The sequence below is a fragment of the Notothenia rossii genome, assembly GCF_949606895.1.
Source record: "Notothenia rossii genome assembly, chromosome: 8".
Classification (NCBI taxonomy): domain Eukaryota; kingdom Metazoa; phylum Chordata; class Actinopteri; order Perciformes; family Nototheniidae; genus Notothenia; species Notothenia rossii.
The window spans coordinates 72,708,722-72,732,315 of NC_136906.1; the positions used below are offsets into that span (position 1 = coordinate 72,708,722).

General features: G+C 41.9%; 1 protein-coding gene across 1 annotated transcript in view; it reads left to right on the plus strand.

Annotated features, from left to right (window-relative positions):
- Positions 1 to 23,594, plus strand: part of extl3 (exostosin-like glycosyltransferase 3) — a 32,648-nt gene that overhangs the window by 5,906 nt on the left and 3,148 nt on the right. Inside the window, exons 2-5 of the mRNA XM_079644745.1 lie at positions 16,084 to 18,572; positions 20,142 to 20,269; positions 22,185 to 22,329; positions 22,443 to 22,571. Of these exons, the coding sequence (XP_079500871.1) occupies positions 16,437 to 18,572; positions 20,142 to 20,269; positions 22,185 to 22,329; positions 22,443 to 22,571 (2,538 nt within the window). The 5' untranslated portion in view covers positions 16,084 to 16,436. The remainder of the gene's footprint in view (positions 1 to 16,083; positions 18,573 to 20,141; positions 20,270 to 22,184; positions 22,330 to 22,442; positions 22,572 to 23,594) is intronic.

Here is a 23,594-nt window from a genome sequence, read left to right on the forward strand (position 1 = left end):
TCTACTTTTGGCACGGTAAGCAAACAGCAGCTCTGTGCCATGCCTGCTAGTCAAGCAGCAGGATTTCTCAGCTAATTCATTTTCCAATCAGCAATATTTTTCTCAAATAGAGGTTCCATTTGCCTCCCTCCTGTGGACCTTAGGGTTTGTCACTGTCAGCTCAAGGTAAGTGCCTTACGTGACAGAGCAGTTAAAAATACACTATGCTGCGAGGCAAAAGACATTTCATCAAATCACACAGCGGAATATGTCCTGTGGAAAGGATGCACTCTCTGTAAGAATCACTTTTTGTATCTATTTTTCGACTCCAGAGATAGTGACCCTAAAGAAATCCTGCCATTTGTTGGTGTTGACATGCCGAGTTCAAGTCCAGTGCATTAATGCAGAACGGACAATATCAACATGACTTTAAGTAGTGTGAGTGAATGCTCCACGTTGACACTCAGGTGCGATCTCTTTTGGGGTGTTACATTGCAATAATTCTCCCACGTCAAGGGGCTAATCACCCTGGCTCCCTTCCCACAATCCATCAGTGTCTGGAGGATGAGGCTTGCGGGGTTCTGGCAGCTGTTGTCGGGCTGAGTCAATCTGTTATGGTCTGCGCCAGCATGCACAGAGAGGAAGAGCTCTCAGGAGGACACGGAGAGCTGGGCCGCTGCTGCCACTGGCATGGAAAGATAACAAGAGGATTTATTTGCTAGCAGGGCAGGATTTCACTGCTTGTGTGTTAATTGTGCTTCACTCTAACTGTTTTCACTGTCAAATATGTGCAGGGGAAGGCCAGGTTCAAGGAAGAAGTATTAATAAAGCATGACAATAGAACCAATAGGCACGTTCACACCGCAGTACTTTTCCCACTTTAGTTCCGATATAGTTCCGAAATGTTTTGTGAAGCCGCCATTGTATTATCCTCACATTAGCATTATTAGCATTAGCATTATTAGCATTAGCATTAGCCCAGCGCACAAACGCAGAGAGACTAACTTATGGCAACACAAAAGAAAACATGGGAGCGGTGGAGATGAGGAGGTGTCGGCGTTCTGGCGATTTACTCAGAAGGCTTCAGTAGAAGCTGCTGCGAGTCCCAGCAGCTTCTACTGAAGCCATTCCCCAACTCCAGGGACTTCCGGACGGGGACTTCGGGTGGCAGTATACGCCGTGAAGTTGTTTGCGGCCTGCCAGTAAACCCAAAGCAGAAGAAGAAGAAGTGACGTCAGCGGCTTCATTTGCCTAATCCTCCCCCAGGGACTTATTCCGGTGTGAACGCGATCTGTACTTAGTTCATAAGAACTAAAGAGTTCTCATGAACCTTTGTGGGAAAAGTACTGCGGTGTGAAAGCGCCTAATGATATCGGAGCCAAAAAGTCAATAAGGTAATAGCCAGCAATCTTGATAAACTTTTTTTAATCGTTCTTTATGTTCTTCATCAAGTAAAAACATAAAGCAATCTTTAGTTGCAACGTCTTTAATGAGAGGATTGGCTTCTTTTTTACCCGTTTAGATATTTTGTATAAATTATATATTTTAGTTTTGTCTGTTAAGTTGAACAAAAAACAAATAATACATTTAAACCTAGCGCTCCTGATTTTTTTTTAAACTATTGTTCTATTTTCTCAGATTTTGTATCAGTATATTAATAATATAATAAAAGCAAAATGTAATGCTACAGCCATAATTGACAAAAAAAATACTATTCATTGCAAATTGCAGGAAACCCAAAATATGTCAGTGCATTGACTTTGTTCATAATGTCCTTGTCAGCTGCATGTTTTATATCGTGCCAATATGTTCTAGTTTTAACAGTTTTATATCTACAAAGGGAATGCCAGTGAATTTTAAGATACTTATTCTAACGGCATCAGAGTGATGTTTAAATTGGCCTTATTATTGAACTAGGACAGGTCTCAGTGGATTTAAATCACTTTTGAGTGTTAGCCAGACATAGGCTGTTTTTTCCGTGTGATTATCATGACTTAAAAACGAGTCAAATGTCTGATGGTGTGGGTCTGGCACGGAGTGGGTGTTGATGCAGGGAATTGGCAGAGGAGGCCTCCACAAATGAGATTCAGTTGTCAAGGCAAATATTAGGAGGGCATACTTCCATTTGACTTTTGGGAGAGCACGGCTGTTCACCAGTTTTGGATTGAAGTCGAAGGAGAAATGCACAAGGGCTATTCTTTTTTTACATTGAATACCAGATTGAAAAAGGGTTAATTTAAGAAGTGAGAGTTTGCTGCCTACAAACCAGCAGGTGTTCTTGACGACACTTCTTTTCTAAATAAGCCCTTTTCACTGTAGACTTTATAGCAGGAATAACACAGGTGTTAGTAATTACATTAATGATGTCTCCCTTCCAATTAGCTGTGCCAGTAATACCTCATTCACACCAACGAAACTCCGGTTCAAGCTCCGTGCTAGAGCTTTTCAGGTTCAGAACCGGTTCTTCGGTTTAGCTCCGGCTCTTTTCACACTGCCCAGAGTCCGACGGGTGCTGCGTCATTGCGTCGTCGTTTGCGTCATGACGTAACCGTTTGCGTGCCTGCTTCATAAAGCCAAACCGCGCGGAAACCCCTCACAGCTGACACAGACAACAACAATGGCCGATGGGGCTCCAGCTTCCTCTGTACCTCTTCGGAAGACCAGATTCCCAGTAGGTAGCTGGTCCCTTCATTGGACCACTGCTGCTTGTTAAGTTTCTCCATCGTTGTGTACAAACTGGATAAAACGCCGGCTTTTTATTGTTGTTCAGGAGTTGATCCTGCCCCTGCCCCCGCCTCGACGTAAGCGTGACGTATGCAATGCTTTTGCTCTGGCCGGATAATTTTTTGGTGCTCGAAATGAAACGGATTTCGGAGCTAAGAGGCTGCTCCGCTGCGGTGTGAACAGGAAAACCCGGTGCTTTTCAAGCTCCAGCTCGGAACAAGCCCTGAAACACCGTTGGTGTGAATGAGGTATAAGACATGTAAATGCATAATGCCAGAGCCCTGAAACATTAGTGTTAGTTTGTGCACCTGTGTTTGACAAGTTAGAAAGTTTCCTGGTAGAAAAAGATAGATACATGTTGCTATTCTGTGGCAGACTTTACTCGTGAAGAAATCAAAAGGATGATACTGTGGGACAACAGTTGTTAGTCTCTCACATAAAGACAGTTGTTCCACGCCACATGCCCATCCCCCGGATACAGTCTTGGTTATATTTGTCTCCAGTTGTCCATGTGTCTACAGCTGAGGGTACAATAGAACCACTGTATGTACTGGTACTTTCATCTGTAAAGAATTGTCTCAAGAGGGAATCCGTAATGAAAGTTACATTGCTTTCCTTTCCCCCCTGTATATACCACATTCAAAAAGATGATCTGATGTACAGTGTAGCAGACATAATTAACTTTTAAATATTTAGTGTTTGTATGAATCTGTCTGTGTGTGTTCAGTTCATAAAATAAAAAAAAATTGCCTTTTATGATCTTTCCAACATAACAGTCCTTGGGCTGAACATTGTAAAAGAAAGTAATCAGAATGATGCCAGATTATATTTGAGGGAAATTGCAAAAATAAATACACCAAAAATCCTCATCAAAGTAAAAATGTGTCATGTGACATAACAACCACCTGCGGTATATTAATGCATTAAAAAGCTTAATAATGCTTTTCAGTTAATCTCCAACGACATGTTTTACCTCAGTGCTAAGGCTCATTGGGTTGGCTTCAGGAAATAAAAAACAAGAGATGAGTTGTTTCATCTCTGCTTTTCCATCCACCCTTTTTAAAATGTATTCCCACTTTCATGAATAAGCCCAAATAGGGCGGCAGGATCTGGTGGACACTTTGCCTTTTATTCAGCTCCACCTTCAGATGTTGCTCCCTGAGAGAAAGAAAGAGTTTCCTTTGAACAGTGGGAGCCTCTGCTGCAGTGAGCTCTTATTTAATCACTGAAGTGGCTTCCACTCTTGAATACAAAAATACTCCTCGTGTTTTATCCTGCCCTCATTCTTCTTCCTGTCTTAGACCTTCTTTTTTTTTGTAACACTGAGCTGGTGTTGTAATTGTGACCTGCTGGATTCAATTTGCTCCAGATAAAGCGTGATTGTAGCCGCGGCGACTCATTAAGGTCGGCCCCTGCCCTTCAACAACGTGACTCCCCGGCTCGTGAAGTATCCGAAGCTTTTTAATTAATGAAAGGAATTTATTTTTAATTTAATAATTAACAAGACCTATCTGATAGGCATCTGGCTAGGGGAAAAAACAGTCCACCACCTGTCTTATTTTGACTAACAATCTAAGTACGAGGCAATACATGCTTACATTCAATCCACAAAGGAAAGACAAGTGACCAGACGGAAATATCGGGGTGCCATTGTATAAATCTCACATCTTAAAACACAAAGGCAACTGAAGAAGGAAATGTGAAATGATAGATGGAGCCCTGTTCATGCATTTATTTTGTAGGTGAGACTAGGGCTGCTCAATTAATCGTATTTTAATCGCGATTACGATTATGGCTTGCAACGATTACGAAAACAACGTAATGGAAATAAAACGATTATTTTATTATTATTATTATTATTATTACTTTTTTTTTTTTTTTTTATAATCTTTTTTTTTTTTCAGTTGAATTCTACTTTAAAGTTCAGTGTAACCAACTATTAAAAACATACTGTTCAATTTTTTTTCTCCAATAAATGGATGTTTTCAAAGTCAATGAATAATCGCATTTAATAATCGCAATTACAATTATTGACCCAAATAATCGAGATTATGATTTTTGCCATAATCAAGCAGCCCTAGGTGAGACTTTACATCTCTCTGGCAGGCTGGACAGTGTTTGCAGGCCTGTTTGCAGCCTCAGAATCCTGCGTCCCTTTTAATCTCTGCCTAAAGTAATTATGTAGACTCGAGTGGGGAAATGAGAACCATGTGGCAGCCTGTAATTAGATTTTTGGTAATGAATGGGTCAAACACCAGTTGCAGGCAATTGAGCTCAGAAAGTCCCTCTGAAGACGGCGCTCGGCAGTGAAGTGCGTCACAAGGAGCGTGGGCATGCACCATTACAGGTCACGGATGAGAAGCTTGTTTGAATTTATTAGCCAGTCAAAAATGTTTTTAGTTTTCTAAATTCAAGCTGTTCAGTAAATACAGGCCAGTCTCTTATGCTCGGAAATAACGAGTGGATTTTACACAACTGCCGTCTGAAAGAAGTGTAAATTAGCGTTCACATAGGAGCTGTTAACCCGAGTGCTATTTCAAAGGGTTTGACACTCTGCAGAGAAACAAGACTAGACACGACGTCTATTCAGGCCACAGTTTGGACCTTTGGGGAACAAACTGACACATTTGCCCTCGCTCCGTGTCCATAAAATGATACTCGAAACATTGTTCATGCTTGTTTAAAAGACATTTGTCCCATATATGGTAGTTATGTTGTAGTTTCTTCCCCCTGAATATTCTGCTTATCAGCACAAACTGTCTCACGAAAAAGCTGTGTCAGCTAGTTTATTTGAGTCAGAGCCAAACTCTAGTCTACAACATGTGCACGAACAGATGATTAATGATTCGGTCTCTAAAAAAAGGTGATTTTTCTCTTCCCTTTTTTGACCCTCTGTCACATGTTCTGCACATTTGGATAAAGTGAAAATGTATAATCAATAGTGTCCAAATGTTTCAGAGATTCAAGGAGTTACAGACTCTCTAGACTAGGGATGACAGCGATTTTTCGAATATTCGTTACAGTCTCCATAATCGAAAATAATGTTTTTAATTTGATTTTATTTATATATTTTTTTATTATTATTTATGTTTTTCTTTTTTTTCCTGGCTTAGTTTCAACCAAAATATAGACTAATGCTAATAATAGGAATATTATTAATAATTGTAAATGGCCATTGGTCACACCACCAGTTTGTTTTACCGTAAACTTGGAGGAAGCCAGCAGCGCAGGCGAATAATCGATTAATATTCGCCAGGGCTGTCCGATCTTCGAATTTGATCATGGTCAGTTTCTGGCATCCCTACTCTAGACCAGGGGTGACCCCACACTTTTTCAGCTTTGGAGCAACTTTTAAAATGACCAAGCCCCTGCCCAATCTGTGTCGCGAGCGCGGGGTGGGGGGGTGCTAGTGGACTAAACAACTGTGGCGCGCTTACAATAATTGCGTACGATAATTGCGCATAAGATGAGGAGGTGAGGCCCCTTCATAACTGCATGAACCCGCAAGTGGCACAATACAACTCAGACTGGCTTACCTGTACGTCAATCAAGTGGCAAATGCCATAGTAAGGATGGATGATAGGCTAACTTTAAAAAAAGAAATGCCATGCGATCTACCCACACTACCTTTGCGATCGACGTATTGAGCACCCCTGCTCTAGAGACTTCAGAAAGATAATTAACTCTCAGTCTTGCACGATGTGAGCTCATATTTCTGTTAGATTACCTCATTTGTAATCCAGGTCATATTTAACTAAAATCTAAAATAGCTAAATGTATTACTAGATTGTGCTAAATGTATTACTAGATTGTGCAAGAACTTAAAAAGCTTGTAGGAACGCCAAGAAAATAATCAAGTGCTGCTTTTCACACCACGGTAGGAGCAATTAGCTGTGTTTCATAAATATTTGATATGAAACACTTGTTTTACGGCATAGTGCTATAAAATAAAGGCGATAGTTGTGGTTCTTGCCTAGAGTCTGCTTATTAAACTCGTCAAACATCTGTATTTTGAACAACGGAGATTCAGTCTGAACTTTAACCCTCTTCATTCTGATGCAGGCTTAATTGTAGTTATATTTAAATGTTAAAGTACTTACGAAATTGTCTGGACTTTGTGTCAAGGTTTATCCCAACATCAATTAAGATACAAGTAAACAATCATTTAAGAAAACCAGCTGCTTACTCTCTTCTTTGTTTCCACGAAGGGCCACAGTTAAAATGCTAACAAGCCTTTTTTAGGAAACTAAATGACACATAATTAAATGTGTTGCTACTGTGTGACTTTCTGACAAAGGAAGAACAACAGGCATCCTATCTTAAAGAGGTTTTTCTCAAAAGTTAGAGCAAGTGAGACAAATATGCCAGCTGAGGTGTCCTGAATAACGGGTGAGTCCTGTGTGCCTGTACGTCCTCTCCGACTCTAATTGGCTGTCACATTCTCAATTCTCAGCGACACAGTGAGCGTCTCCTCGCCTCACCCCTGTGGGTTCAGCAGCTTTACAGCACAGTGACAGATTAACTGCAAAGACATTGTGATGCACTTTGTTTATCACATAACTGGAGATTCTCACAGAATTTGCCATAAGAATCTTTTCGTATGGATTTTTGTTTTGTCTTACCTTGGATTGTCTTTTGTAATGTGCCACCCCTCAAGGACATGAGCACCTTTTTTTTTTTTGTTGGCTCTCCTGAGTAATCCTTGTCATATTGCAAGAGCTTTAGAGGCTACCAGGCCCATCTGTCATTATGAACTCATTCCTTCTCTTTCTCTTGTTATCTGCCGTGCAAAATACTGCAAGTTATAAATACACGCATCATCGAATCGTGTGTCATTGTTTCTAAACACCAAGGCACCGAGGGTGGACTTCCTGTCTGCCTCTTTGTGTTCTTTCGCTGCTTTAATGCACACACTGAGAGATAAAGGTCAACACGCTCGTATATTTTGCCGTGAGTAGGAGGTGGTCCACATGGAGGGCGATCATAATTGCTCCTGCGCCGGGTCATCAGCACACAGATACTACTGATGATCATAACGGCCTCGCTGTCGTCTCTTCAGCGATATTAGGTAATAAAAAGAGCAGCATTAAGCAGTACCCACCCGCATCACCGGGAAGTTTTCAGCGCTTATACAGGAAGCGGTAGGCAAAGTTGAATATCAACACTGTACTAACAACATTAGCCATGTGGCCTACATTGCAAAGTGTTTGGTTTTCCAATAGAGCACATTAGGGTTGGATTAAATGACACAATACAATTTAAAACTAAATACATTTGAGATAGATTGTTCTTATGATAACATGGAAGCTAATGGTGTTCTGTGGACAATGTTACTAATAAATGAGCTGGATACTTGTATGGCAAGATTTGATGTTTGAACCAATACGATTTTAAGTACCTTTGTCAAGTATGTACTTCATTAGATCAGACAGAATTGACCTTTTGCATGTATATTTTTAGATAAAGTTTCTCAATGCCTAATAGTATCCCAGCACTCCAGCCCTCAATTTTCTCAACATCGTATATAACTAATACTAATAAATAAAATAGGGCTACACTGGCATCTGAGCTAACAACATTTTTGTCTATTTATTTGTATAGTATTTGTAAGAAAAATATCACTCGTCACTGAGCTTGAGCTTCAATAATCAGGATTTATTATCCTTGCAAGAATGGAAGTACTCATCACATACAGAGCTGCATGGGATGAATAGTTCCCCCAATAGTGTCTTTCACATGCTTAAATACAAGAGAGGGGGTATCACAGTCGCAAGATGCAGGAATACCGGTTCAAAGCCGTATTCATTGTTTAGTTCAGATTAGCTAAGGCCGACGTAAGCAATAAACATGACCGTCATATGCCTATCTCCCTAGGAGCTGAATCATCATGTTAATCACATAGCTATCATATGCCTAAAACAGTGTGTCCTGACGCTCTTCTGGGTAATCATACATCCTGTTAGGTAGACAGCTACAGTTGGGCCTTTGTTATCATGGGCTACTCTGATATTGCAAGAGTACATTCAGTATTTTCCCAACAGTATTAATCACACTAGATCTGATCACATGAGTTATTTCTCTTAAAGTCCCATGTCATGCTTTTCTGGTTATTACCCGTCCCCTTGTGTGTGTTATGTAGTTTTTTCTGCATGTAAACGGTCTGCAGTCACAACCCTCAAAGTACACCCTGTAGCGAGTAAAACTAACACAGAAAAGACCTGTCTATGCTGCCCCAGAACGCCTCGTTGGAGATTTCTCTTTTTCCATTGTTTACTTCTTGGGTATAGTGACGTATTTCGGGTATAGTGACGTAACGTAACGGCTCCGCGGATTGGGCCATTTGTTATGTTACGTCCGCGGAGCCGTTACGTTTGGACCAATCCGCGGACTTCCTCACACACACACACTCGGCGGGACGTTTTAGTAGACCTCAACAATGGAATTATGATCAGTAGAAATGGCCATGACATGGGACCTTTAATAAAGTGCTCTTAAAGTTCTTAAAAGTCCTTTATTTTCTGACTTTGTATTCAGTCTTTGAGAACCACGGCACAGTCCTGAGGCCCTTGTGTGATTTCTCAGTGAGAAAGGTCCTTGAAACGCTCAGTCAGCCGTCTGCAGATGAGCTGTGATCCATGGCTGCAACAGCTGCTCCCCCCCCAACACAGACCCATGACTGTGCTTTCCCCTGCAGCTGCCTCCATCTTTCCCCCCCTCCATCACTTCCACAGGGAGCGCCCTACCTCCATCCTCTCTATGAAATCACAATTAATTATTTGAAAGGTTGTCATCAAGCACAATGACCCAGAGACTCCTTAAGGAGAGAAATACATCCGGATATACAGGAACCCCAGAGGCCATGATGAGTTTAAAGTGAAGTAACATTCCTCTAGAGGCCCGTGCTCACTGCTGCAGTCAGATTTTAGGATTTACAAAACTCACATGCTACAGTTTGTACTAGTATCCATTTTCTTCTGGAGCTATAACAGATATTGCAGGCAGAAAACCCACACATGGGAAAAGCTGGGGGAAGCGTTTTTCAAGACTTAAATGACAATCCATTTTCTGTCAGTCAAATTATAGGCAGCTGTAATGGCTCAATGATAAGGACAGAACGGATCGATAAAAAGAGCAATTTATGACTGTGTGAAAGCTTATTCACATCCTTGACCAGCTAAGAAAATCCATAAAAAAGGTTAAAAATTCAAATAGTAAACACTCTTGGTACCTTTTAGCTCATATTGTAATGTTAATCGTGTGCACAGCATTTATTTACAGAGTGAAATAACAGTGAGGTATATTCCTTATTGATTTCTCTTCGGATAAGTGGGCCCAGCACTGCAGTGCCTATAACCTTCGTACTGCTGACTAGAGGAAAATACTACTGTTGTTGTGGAACATTGTAACACTGCAGTTTCTGAGTTTCTCATTTTCTGGACACAGCTATATTGTACCACAGATACATTAATAAAATATGAGAATATTTGTTGCGTTTAGAGGAAAACATTTGACTGACCTAAAGAGGAAATATTATTCTAATTTTCAGGTTCATATTTGTCTTCTACTGTGACATGTCTCCACGCTTTAATGTTCAAAAAGCTCTTTATTTCTCTCATGTTGCAGCACCTCTTTTCACCCTCTGTCTGAAACCAGAGTCCAGTCTGCTCTGATTGGTTAGCTGGCCGGCTATTTTGTGACTCGTCAACCGCTTAGAGATGTCCGGCCTCTTAGCCTATCACGTAAATGTGTTAGAGCGTGTGGGAGAGGTTTTGTTTTTATTGAACTATCCCAGCAATCCCTCACGTGGTGATTTGTTCATCCCAAAGACTGTGTACCTGATGAAGAGAACATGTGTACTCTTTCTAAATCTAGAAAAGCAAACTGAAATCATGATTCTAAAAGGTTCTGAGTCTTTGGTGAGCAGAAAGTAATGAATTATTCAAATATCGTCACAGTTTTTGAGTGGATTGCTTTGAAATTTGTTCGCCTCAGGGTGATTTTAATGAACTATTCTGACATTTCCCGTTTGTCTTGAACTTTTGTCAATTACAAAATACCTACAAAAATAACAACTGATTACGAAGCTGGCTGTCTGACGAATCAGAGATAGCTTTGTGACAGTTTGTCTTTGTTCATATGATCTAATCAGGTAGTCAAACCTAAAGCAGTGGAAAGAGAGCGTTTGAAGAAGAGTGAAAAAAAACTTTAATTATTCTTATCGTTAGACTTCTTAGTCCTTGCAGTACCTCTTCTTGAAGCCTTGCTACCCGGGGCCTTATTAAAAATACAAGCTGTGGGATCTTTCTGTCGGCCCTTAACTCCTTCAGTCCATCTCACTTTCTGTCAAAAGCTCAGATGCTTCTTGGACAGTCGGAACAGACTATTGGCCTCACTCTCAGTTTTGCTGCAGGATATGTCTCTCCTTCAGCTTTCTCTCGTTCACAAGCTGCTTTTCCCCCACGTGACTCTGAAGCGGTCAAGTAAAAACCTGTTATAGTTGGATGTCAATAGTATATAGAGGACTGCTTCAGAAAGCCAGTGTGCAGAGAGACTGTTCAAACATTTATACAAGTGATTGCCCTCAAATGTCTGGAAACGTAAAGGCAGTGTCCCACTTCCTCACTGCTCCAGCACCTGCTGCTGTTATTCTTCTGACTTCAGATGAAAATATTCTGCTCGGACCGTCTCGGTGTATTAGTCACAACATGACGCGTTCCAGAGAGCTTGCAAACATGACATGCTTTCATGCTCTCTGACTTGGCAGATTGATATTAAAGCCTGTGTTAAAAGTCTGTTTCCAAAATCCGAAATAACTGACTGCTAGAGCAATGCAGTCTGCGTTAATCATCAACATGACCAGTTATTTGCAGTCACTGCTTGCTCACCATTTGTAGCAGCATACGTTTTTTTATCTGGGTCATCTGTGCTTTAGCTTCTTCTTTCCCCTGTGAACACTACAGACCATTTGATATGAAAACGTTGCAGGATATAGCCTTCTAAAAAGAGACTGGGTTGTATTTCGTATTGATTTTCAGTATGACTGTAGTGGACTATTTATACCATGCATGCAGAGACTATTCAACATTAACAATCTATGAAAAGAATAATATAATACTCTGTCCCTGCAGCCATATACAGTGGCTGTTACTCAGTGGCTTCAGGTTATATTTTAACTGCAGACTGTGTTGTATAACGCTGAGACTGATGAATATTTAAAATGAGTCTGCCCAATATTACAGATCTAGATTTGTTGGGCCTATGTAATGTCAAAACAACTGAACAATTTCAATCCCAGTGTCTTAAAGTCCAAGGTAACGTCTTTAAATGTATTTTTTGTTGTCATTTTAAACCCCAAAGATAATCAGTGTATATGACGTAAAGAAACAGCAGGAATATTTCCATACGTAAGGGGCTGAAAACAGCATTTTCTGTTTCACTTTCCTGTGGCTTTCGACTAAGCGGCTGACCAATCACAACAGAGCTAGCCAGCTAACCAATCAGAGCAGACTGGGCTGTGGTTTCAGACAGAGGGTGAAAAAAGGTAGAATGAGAAAGATATACTTTTTTTTTTTTTTAACATTAATGCATGTAAACGTGTCGCAGAAGAGACACGAAATACAAATATGAACCTGAAAATGAACATAACAGGTCCCCTTTAATGAAAGATCTGAATAGTGGTTGTTTATTTTACAGTCGATAAACGAATAGATTAGTCGCCTAATCGTTGCAGCTTTATAAGTATAAGATGAAGACATGAACGGCCATGATGTCAGTATCTCTCTTTGAGTGCAAATATACTTTATAGCTCACTCTCACTCTTACTCTTCTGCCCCCTTGTAAGCCTAATGCCTACAAGTGAAAATGGCTTCAACAGCAGCCCTTAAGGTGCTTAACACCAAGCAGCCTCGCAGCTCCACTGTAGGTAATGATGGCATTATCATTGATCCCACAAAGTAAACCCGGAGCGATCAATGCTCTCCTGTGTGTTTTCCATGCAAACAGCTCTCAGATTAAGCTGAGTGCAGTGCAGAGAAGACATCCTGCAGATTAGGAAGCTACAACTGGAGAGATAGAGATTTAGTTCCCATCCATGTGGTATTGCTCTGACTCCCAGACTCAGCCACGGGCAGAGCTTTAAGCCATCTTGTTTTTGGCTCCAGATTAGGCCGAGCGACAGCGTTTGCCAGCATCTGTCTGCCATTAGCCCTGTGACACTGGCAGTCTGGCTGCAATTAATCAGGAGAGTTGTGATGTCGCCACTCGGTCACTCTGCACCTCGGGCACATCGCTACGCAGCAGGAGTAGGGTCAGCGTTCAAAGGGTCACATGGCCTCGCAGTTTCTACTGTCCACGTTCTGAATAAACCAAAGATCACTGGTCTGTAGGTACTTTGTTGGACCAGAGCATTTTGTCTAATGTTAACCTGAATTGATTCACATTTGACTGTGGCTGAAACACATATCACTTATTTTATCTCATACTGATGCACTGGAGCTGGCTTTTGGACAAGTCAGCCTCTGGTCAGTATCCTGGTAATGTTGTGTTTGGTCGTAAAGTATCCAGGTGGCTCTGTGCTTAGTGCGGCCGGATAACACGACTGTATTCGACAAGGCTTTTATAAAAAAAGAAGCTTAACATTTGCAATTTTCATCTCCTCAAATGTGAATTTTTGCTCCCTTTGTTCTGTTTCATATCAACATAGATTATCATGAACTCACATTTAATTCTTGGACATTTTGATAAGCATTGCTCACAGTTTTTCGACCTTCAATCAATAATAACATTTAGAATTTAATTGACTTGATTCATTTTTTATGCCCACAGTTATGATCGATTAATTAATTATCCAACTGTTTTTTGATTTTTATATCAGTCTTTACAGCTTTGAGGTGCATTGAGGCACGCAGCTGAAAGGAGACAAGCAGCAGGCTGTCGGTCATTTTGGGCAAGATGAAATCACGTGTCTATCATGTGATTTTCCAGTACCTTTTCCTCATTCCTCTCCTTGACAGGCACACACACACACACACACACACACACACACACACACACACACACACACACACACACACACACACACACACACCAGCTGTGCTGTGTGTCAGTGTAGACGGGGGAGAAGTAATCTCTAAACATCAGAAATGCCCGTCACATGGAGGCAACACGGAGACATTTTTACTTGACAGAATGAAAGATGTTTGGTTTTTTTTCCAGTTTGTTTTTAAGATGGTTATCGCTCTCTGCTGTGATCTGAACCGGGCAGTAATGAAACCGTTACAACCGCCCAGGCTTAAATTCACCAGTCGCAGGAGTTGTATCCTTACCAAGAGGAGCTGTTATGTCGGCTTAAGGTAAACGGTACCTGCGTTCCTTTTCTGCCTCTGGTCTGAACCGCATTGCTTTATGAAGGCTGGCGCTCAGTGTTGTGGCTTTCTGTGTTTGATAAAGATTGTTTGGCACTTTGTGGACATCCTCAGGGGCTTGTGCTGTAGTGATTTAGCTATGAAGCTCAGAAAGTAGACTGTCTGCTGCCCGTGGAAAGAAACAATCTGTTCTGAAATGTACACCATGCTCATTACGTAAGATTCTTTCTGAAAGGTGACCTAATATTACTTTTCAGTTTGGTTTTTCGTTCTGCTCTCTTTAAATCATCTGTAGGGATGTCCCGATCACCTCTTTTTGCTCCCGATCCGATTCCGATCATTTGATTTTGACAATTTGCCGATACCGATTTTTCCCGATCCGATCTTTATGCAATGCATTAAGAGAAAAAAAAGAGAAAAAAGCATTCAAGTTGTCCCTTAAGGTTATTTTTTTATTTAAATTGGATATTCTATCCAACATGGATATAGCTTCTTTCTTTCACAGCAGCATTGGATCAGTTCAGTTGTGCAGCATTGGATCAAAACAAAATCAAGCTTGTCAGTACTCGTTAGCTTACTGCTACAATTAGACACTGCGCCCACTGTGTTGCCAGATTTGAGAGAAATAAGCAACCAGGTCTATGAAAACAAGCCCCAAAGAAGCAACACATACATGATGTTCTGTAATTTGAAACCAAAACTAAGGCCTCAGGATGACTTTAAGACTTGAATATGGTCATTTTTGTTTTGTAATATTGAATACAAAATTAAAAAAAAGTATTTAAAAAAATAATCCCGATTCCCGATTTTTTTTCTCCCGATTCCGATCTTTTGAAAATCACGTGATCGGATCGGGACATCTCTAATCATCTGCACACTTCAGCTTCCAAGATCTTCATTCTGTTTTGCATTCTTATATTTTCTAACTAGCTCCAAACGGGGAGAACATGATCAGAGGAAGATGTATGTATGGTTGTTCTTGCATTGATCTTAAGATAAAACACAAGCCATCGGGAAGAACTTGAACACTTAAAATAAAATTGGCATGCGAAGTGAAGCCTTCTGCATCAGAAGGGCAGCTGGTTTCCTTTGTCCAAGCCTTTTTCTCCTTTGAGCCAGTGAAGATAATTCTACCTCACTTCTTCAGATGGACTGTTATCAGGGATGCTGGGTAATTTGAGTCAGTGATGAGGTCGGGGTGCAGGAGGAACCCTTAATGAGATGTGCTGGAGGTGCTGCTGGTGTTGGCTCTCCTACGGTGTGCACTTTTACTAGTGAGGGCCCTCCTCTGCTCCTACTGGCTGATTCAGAAAGGGAAGAAATTGAAAGAAAAGATACTCCCTGGTATTCTGCAGCACACTGAGGATTTTCTTTTTGGGTAATCATGTGGGAAAAGGTTGGGCTGCAGTGTCTTGCTTTACAGAGTAGGGCTGCTCAATTAATCGTATTTTAATCGCGATTACGATTATGGCTTGCAACGATTACGAAAACGACGTAATCAAAATAAAACGATTATTTTTGTATTATTACTTTTTTTTGTTGAATTATACTTGAAGTTCAGGGTAATCAAAAAAACATACTGTTCACATTTTTCTCTCCAATAACATGTTTTCAAAGTCAATGAATAATCGCATTTAATAATCGCAATTACAATTATTGACCCGAATAATCGAGATTATGATTTTTGCCATAATCGAGCAGCCCTATTACAGAGAAACAATTACAGTGGCTAACTATGGAGCGCCTGACCATACATACATGTTGGCATTATATTAAGGATGGCAGCATTCCACCTCCAGCCTCTGTTATGACAAAAACAACTTTATCTGTAACATCCAGTTTCTAATGAGCCTGCTTTACTAAATGCAGCTATCGGTTCCCAGTCATGAGTTTCAAAATATGCATGTAAAATGTTTTGGGACATAAAACTTGTTTGTGAGCTCCAATAGTTACTTTGATCTTGCTTTTAGATTTTTTTTTTTTATAATCGGCACTATTTTTCTTTTTTCTCTCCCAGGTTCCCGCTTTGAGAAGGAAGACAATATTCCAGAAGCCGGATCTCCAAAAGGAATCCCTGGAAAAAGTGCCCGAAAAATGCTGGCCCACCCACCCGTCTCCATGCCCTCCGTGCCTCTCCCATCGAGGGGAACTCTCCAGACACCAGAGTGTTTTCTGGAATAGATTAGGAAAATAGCTTAACCCCGCAATAGAGATGGTATTAGTTTGTCTGAGCTATACCACATCAGAGGTTATTTTAGAATACAGGTGAGGCCGATCCTCTCCTTGCTGACAAGGTCGTATCATGGCCGCTGCTGATCCCCATAGCAACGCTTCCTTGGCAATGCAAGGAGCAGACTGAGAGAGTCAACGATGCAGCGTAACGGCGGGGGGGCGGGCGCCGGTGGCCAGCCATGGGTGTTACGGCGCGTGCGTCTCACCTGGCTCAGTTTCATGCTCTTTTTCATCCTGGTCTTCTTCCCACTCATCGCCCATTACTACCTCACTACCATCGATGAAGCCGGGGGTCCCGAGAAGCACATCTTTGGCCCGCGGCCCGGCGGCGAACTCTGTGAGGTCAAACACGTGCAGGATCTGTGCCGGATCCGCGAGTCGGTCAGCGAGGAGCTGCTGCAGCTGGAGGCCAAGAGGCAGGAGCTCAACGGGGAGATCTCCCGACTCAACATGCGCATCGAGGCCTGCAAGCGCAGCATCGACAGCGCCAAGCAGGACCTGCTGCAGCTGAAGAACGTTATCAGCCAGACAGAACACTCCTATAAAGAACTGATGGCCCAGAACCAGCCCAAGCTTTCACTGCCGGTCAGACTGCTGCCAGACAAGGAGGACCCGGGTTTACCACCGCCGAAGTCTGCACGCTCCTGCCGCCTACGCTCCTGCTTCGACTACGCCCGCTGCCCTCTCACCTCTGGGTTTCCAGTCTATGTCTATGACACCGCCTCCTATCCATGGGCAGACTTTATTGACCCCCTGGTGAAGCAGGCGTTTGCAGCATCAGTGAAGAGCAACATTTATATAACCGATAACCCCAGCGTTGCCTGTCTCTACTTGGTTTTAGTCGGGGAGCTGCAGGAGGAGTCCTCCCCGCCTCCACCTCCCTCAGAGCTGGAGAAGCAACTGAAAGCTCTGCCTTACTGGAGATCTGATGGACACAATCATGTTCTGGTGCATTTCTCTAGAAAGTCAATGACACAGAACTTCCTGTATAATGTGAGCACAGGACGGGCGGCAGTCGCTCAGTCCACCTTCCTGGAGCAGCAGTACCGCGAGGGCTTTGACTTGGTTGTGTCCCCGCTCGTTCATGCCCTCTCAGAGCCAAACTTTTTAGAAGTGCCCCCTCAAGTTCCTGTAAAGAGGAAATACCTCTTCACCTTCCAGGGGGAGAGGGTGGAGTCACTAAAGAGCAGCTTACACGAAGGACCCCCCCAGACTTTCGAGGAGGAGATGGAAGGAGACCCACCAGCCGACTACGATGATCGCATCATCGGCACCTTAAAGGCGGTGCAGGACAGCCACCTTGATCAGGTGCTGGTGGAGTTCACCTGCAAGAACCCCCGGCCGAGCCTGCCGACTGAGTGGGCTCTGTGTGGGGAGAGGGAGGACCGGCTGGAGGTGCTTAAGGTTTCCACCTTTGGCCTGGTGATAGCTCCAGGGGACGGGCAGCTGGTGGCCTCAGCAGGCTGTGGGATGAGGCTCTTTGAGGCCCTCGAAGTGGGGACCATCCCAGTCGTGTTGGGGGACCACTCCAGACTGCCGTATCACCAGCTTATTCGATGGAGCGAAGCTGCCATCATAGTCCCTAAGCCTCGTGTCACAGAGCTACACTTCCTGCTGCGCAGCCTATCAGACAATGACATGCTGGCCATGAGGCGGCAGGGCCGCTTCCTGTGGGAAACGTACTTCTCTACCTCGGAGAATGTTCTAAACACCCTCCTGGCCTGCATCAGAACCAGCATCCAGGTTCCTGCTGCTCCCATCAAAGAAGAGCCGGCTCACGAGATTCCCCACAAAGCAGGGAAGCTGGCAGGAACTGATGCCAACCTGGCTGACAATGGGGACCTGGATCTGGGTCCTGTTGAGACGGAGCCCCCCTACGCCTCTCCGCGCTTTCTCCGCAACTTCACATACACAGCTTCAGAAACATATAGAGCATGGAACCGGGCCCCGGGACCTTTCCATCTGTTCCCTCACACTCCTCTGGACCCCGTGCTGCCCTCAGAAGCCAAATTCCTCGGCTCTGGAACTGGCTTCAGGCCCATCGGTGGAGGTACGGGAGGCTCAGGGAAGGAGTTTCAGGCAGCTCTAGGAGGGAACGTGCCCCGAGAACAGTTCACCGTGGTCATGCTGACCTATGAGAGGGAGGAGGTGCTGATGAACTCTCTGGAGAGGCTGAATGGACTGCCGTACCTCAACAAAGTAGTGGTGGTGTGGAACTCACCCAAGCCCCCCTCAGACGACCTGCTGTGGCCAGACATCGGCCTGCCCATCGTGGTGAGTGCTCCTAATGTCTAACACTCTTGTTCAACAAATGTCCAATTTATCTCAGTGGTGTTTGTTTGTATTTGTAAGGAATATATCTCTTTCTTATCTCGTCTCTTTGAAGTGCAAAAGAGTAACTCGAAGTGTTTTTGAGGTGGTGCAAAGTTTGATGCGGTACATTACACAAAGTTGTTTGGATCAGTTCTTCTTTGAAACTCTGCAGGAGTCCATACAAATTACTAGCCGTCTGAGAAGTCTGACACCAATGAATAACACAATTTGGGCTTTTGAATTAAGTCGGAAAAAATCAAATATTCATGTGATTCATATTCACCCCATTAGTTTGTGACGGGCACAAGTGGTAAGCTGTGAAGAGAAGCTAAAGAATTAGATTGTTTTTGTCAGTGCCAGCAGAGTCTTTGCTGCCATCTGGCACTACTATTTAACAGGCTTATATATAAACTGCTTTTATACGGATCATGTATAACTACAACGTAGGGATGCATATTTTTTATGATACCGATACCACTGAACGATACCGATACCACTGAACGATACCGATACTCAACCGATACATATCGTGATACTTTGAAAATGTATCATCCCACAATTACTCCCATCATGAAGCGCTTTACGATATAGTTAACATGTCAAATGAATATTAAATTTAATTGTGGGACTTCTTGGACCTGTTAGTACTGAACAAACAATGAAAAATACATTAAAAATATGAAGAAAACCGATTATGGAATATCTTTTATAACACCCGCCATCAGGTGTGCCGCGTGAATAGCACATCTTGTCAATGCAAACAGACCGTTATAGCACCGTTATAATTAATGTTAAACCTGAGATTCGACTAGAGAACAAATAAATAATAGAATAAAGGTCATGAGATCTCGGCATTGCACAAACAAACAAATCTCATCTTTAAAATCAACATTTGCCTTCACTGGTGAGAGAAAACAAATCCCATCACAGCTCATTTGTGGGACTTACCTTTCTAGTATTGAACAAACAATGAAAAATACATACACCGAAGCCGGTGCAAGGCGCGCGATCTGATTGGCTGGCGGATGTCAACAATATGGTGCAGCCCACACTCCACGGTGACTCGTTTGTGGAGTTTCAAGTCGAAATTGACATCGTAATTTGGCGGTTTGGGCCCGAGTTTAAGGATATTACGGCTCACTTTTAAAATTAAATTAAAAAATATATATATATATATATATATATATATATATATATATATATATATATATATATATTTTTTTTTAAAGTATCGAAACCGGATCTGATTTTGGTACGGTATACCGTAGCCACCAGTAACCGGTATTTCGGTGATACCGGTATGCATCCCTACTACAACGTATGACTGACACATGTTTGGAATAATTTTGTGCTAAAATATGTCTTATGGAAGAATCTGAACTTTGTGATTTTAGTCTTTGCAGAACATTTACATGCACATAAACCTTTATAACAAACTACAGCAAAAGCTCAAACTCCCAAAAGCACAATCCAGCCTCTTTATAAAGAATCACTTCTCAGAATAATGACTGTTTGTTGTTGCGCCTGCAGGTTGTCCGCACAGAGAAAAACAGCCTCAACAACCGCTTCCTTCCCTGGGACGTCGTGGAAACCGAGGCCATCCTGTCGATTGACGATGACGCTCATCTCCGCCACGACGAGATCATGTTCGGGTTCAGGTCAGTGGCAGTAACAGAGTGCATGAGATCTTAGAGATTCATACATACAAGAGAGAAACCCTGTAAACAACATGTGTCATCACTTTGGGCTCTTGGGCAACACATGCATTTGTCATTACTTTTTTTGTGGTTTAAAACACAAAGCATTTTATTGTCTTATAACATTGAATTCAAGTGGATTTGATACGGGGAAAAACAAAGATATGTAGAAGTGAAAACAAATCTCTTCTAATTTAATTACAAATGTTTGCTAAAGTACCCGCATTTTAAAAGGCACTGAATAGACAAAACAATTACCTTTTAATGTTTGATGATAGGCATCCAGACGTGGAGGGGAAGGACAGGCAATTAAAAGAAATCTTTACAGACCACAATTTTCGCTTTTTTTCCAGTTATTTTGAAAAGAAAAGGGGTTGTGATTAATGGAATGTGTTTTTGTTTGTTGAAGAAAAACAAGATTGATGATAGTTAAAGTCATTCTTTCTCAAGAGACATGGTGTGAAGAGTGGAAAAAATGCAGCGTAATTAGAGGGAAAGCTTCGTCTCCAGTGGGAAGGGAAAATGCCCAAAGAATGCAGAAGCTTCGCATTCCTGAAAAATTCTGAATTCTACAGAAAAACTGAAGCCACCACTCGAAACTCAGCCAGATCAATTTAAGGGAAAACATGCTTCCTTGTAATTATAATTTATTTGTTAATACTTTACTTGGATAGGCAGATTGTGAAGGCCATGTCTAATCCAATTAAAAGACCACCATGCTGCAGCTGCGTGTCCAGGCAGGCAGAATGTGTGTGTGTGTGTGTGTGTGTGGCAGGCAGGCAGGCAGGCAGGCAGGCAGGCAGGCAGGCAGGCAGGCAGGCAGGCAGGCAGGCAGGCAGGCAGGCAGGACTATACTTGTGGGGACCTAAATCTGTTCACACAGTCACGTATGGGGGGAATCATTAATTTTAGGGTGAAGACTTGGTTAGGTTTAGGGTTAGGCATGTGTTGGTTATGGTTAAGGTTAGAATAAGTCTCCAGGAAATGCATGTAAGTCAATGTAATGTCCCCTGAAGTGATGTATACATGGTATGTGTGTGTAGCGGGTCATTCATCATGAATCTCAAACTTCCCCAGAATTACCCAGGAATGTTTCCTCAGCTAAACTTTCTCCAAAGAGGAAACATTACGCAGCAGCTGACTGTCTTTACATTTAAGTGGCCTCACATTAGCTCATTTAAAACATTAGACTGCTTTTAGAGATTTCTTGATTCGTCTGTGTCTGCAGAAGGAATTCCAAGTATATAATCTGATCAAATGAAACACAGATTTATCTCCAAAACCTTCCCGCCGCTATAGGGCTACATTATGGTAGCGTGAAACTGATAAAAGACAAGAGGATAATTACTTAATTAACCCCAGGAGGGAAAAATGTGTCACGTGTTTTATACAGAAAAGTTCAAACACTGCACTTTTAAAACAAACTAAAAAATTGGCAAACAACAATAATTAAAAGTTCATTAAACATTTAATAATTCTGCCCAGTCATGTCTTAATTCATTTATTTAAAATGAGGAATTATACACTGCATTAGAGCAACGTTTCATTATGAAGGGAATCACGTAGCAGCTGCATTAAAAATGTTTTAAATATCAATGAGAGGAAGTGATGGCATATATTATGAGATCCGCAAACCTTTATCAGCCATTTCTTTTATTAACAAAGTAGCATGGGCAAAAGCAATATCGATTATTTTCAACACTAAAACCCTTTTTAATTGCTCTATTCTCTAATTTTCCTATTGCAAACTAATTGGTAACAAAAAATAATTATCCTTTAAAAAAAACTATATATTTTCTACAGTATTTTTCACTCTACAATTCCCACAAACAAGAGATTTTTTTAAAGGAGAACTTCTGCTGACTTTGTCTCACAGAGTGTGGCGCGAGGCCAGAGATCGCATCGTGGGTTTCCCCGGGAGGTACCACGCGTGGGACGTGAACCATCAGTCCTGGCTCTACAACTCCAACTACTCCTGTGAGCTCTCCATGGTCCTGACCGGTGCTGCATTCTTCCATAAGGTCAGACCTTGAACTCATCATCCCCCCCCAAAAAAACATACACCATGCAGCCAAATGTATCTCGTCTCATAGCCACATAATTGACTTGTCCCCTGGTGTTTGTTTTGATGTAGTACTACGCCTACCTGTACTCCTACGTGATGCCCCAGGCTATCAGGGACATGGTGGACGAGTACATCAACTGTGAAGACATCGCCATGAACTTCCTGGTTTCTCACATCACCCGAAAACCTCCCATCAAGGTCAGTGACGGGGCAAGCGGTCCAGCATCTGTGATCTTTGTGTCTCCTGCAGGCGCCATGTATTTATATTTGTTCCCACTTACCCTCGCCATTACTCAAACTGACGTATCCAATATTGCACACAAATGATAAATCAAGAAAAGACAAGATCGAATTGGTGAGCTATTCCTGATTTTCAACTGGATTTTTATCGGAAGGACATTTATTACCAGAGGGCATATTTATGGCTAGACAAATAATTATAGCCATCACAGCATGGAAGCTGTTGGAGCCGAAATGTTATTGAAGCCCTGGGTTTAAGTTATTTTTGATTTAGTGGTGTTAATACTCAGGGGTGTTTCATTGGGGAGTTAAGGACTGCTTTGATGGAGTGTGTTGTGCATGACAGCAATTCGCTGCCAGGAATAAGCCTTGTGAATAATGAATTTGGGGCAAGTTTTAATGTGGAGTGAAATGAAACAGAAAATAAATGACTTTTTATGAGTCACTGCTGATGAATTAACATTCAAACTCAGTTTTTAGGATTTATTTCAGTATCCTGCCCCCTATTTGCATTTTACATATGCAGTTAACAGCTACATGATAACAGGGGCAGATTTACTACTTAAAATAATGATTTACCTTTTTAAAGATATTGTTCCATCATTTAGACAATGGAAGACAAAGGCATGACACGTTTTGATAGCTAGCTTTTTTACTAGCAAAGCAAAAAGCTGTTGAGCTAATCAGCTCCCTAATCAATTTTAAAACTCCACCTCTGGCTGACTTTTTAATTTTACAAGCTGATCCATTTTAGTCTTAAACAATTTCTTTATTTATAATAATAATAATAATAATAATTCATGATATTTATTTAGTGCTTTTCCAAGTGCTCAAAGTGCTTTAAATTACAGTATATTACATATTACTGTCCTGCCCAAGTGTTATGGTGTTAAAAGACTGAGGCTTATGCTGATGGGTCCCAATCAAAAAGATGGCCTCCTCAACTCATGCTCGTCCATGAAACTAATAAATGGCATTTTT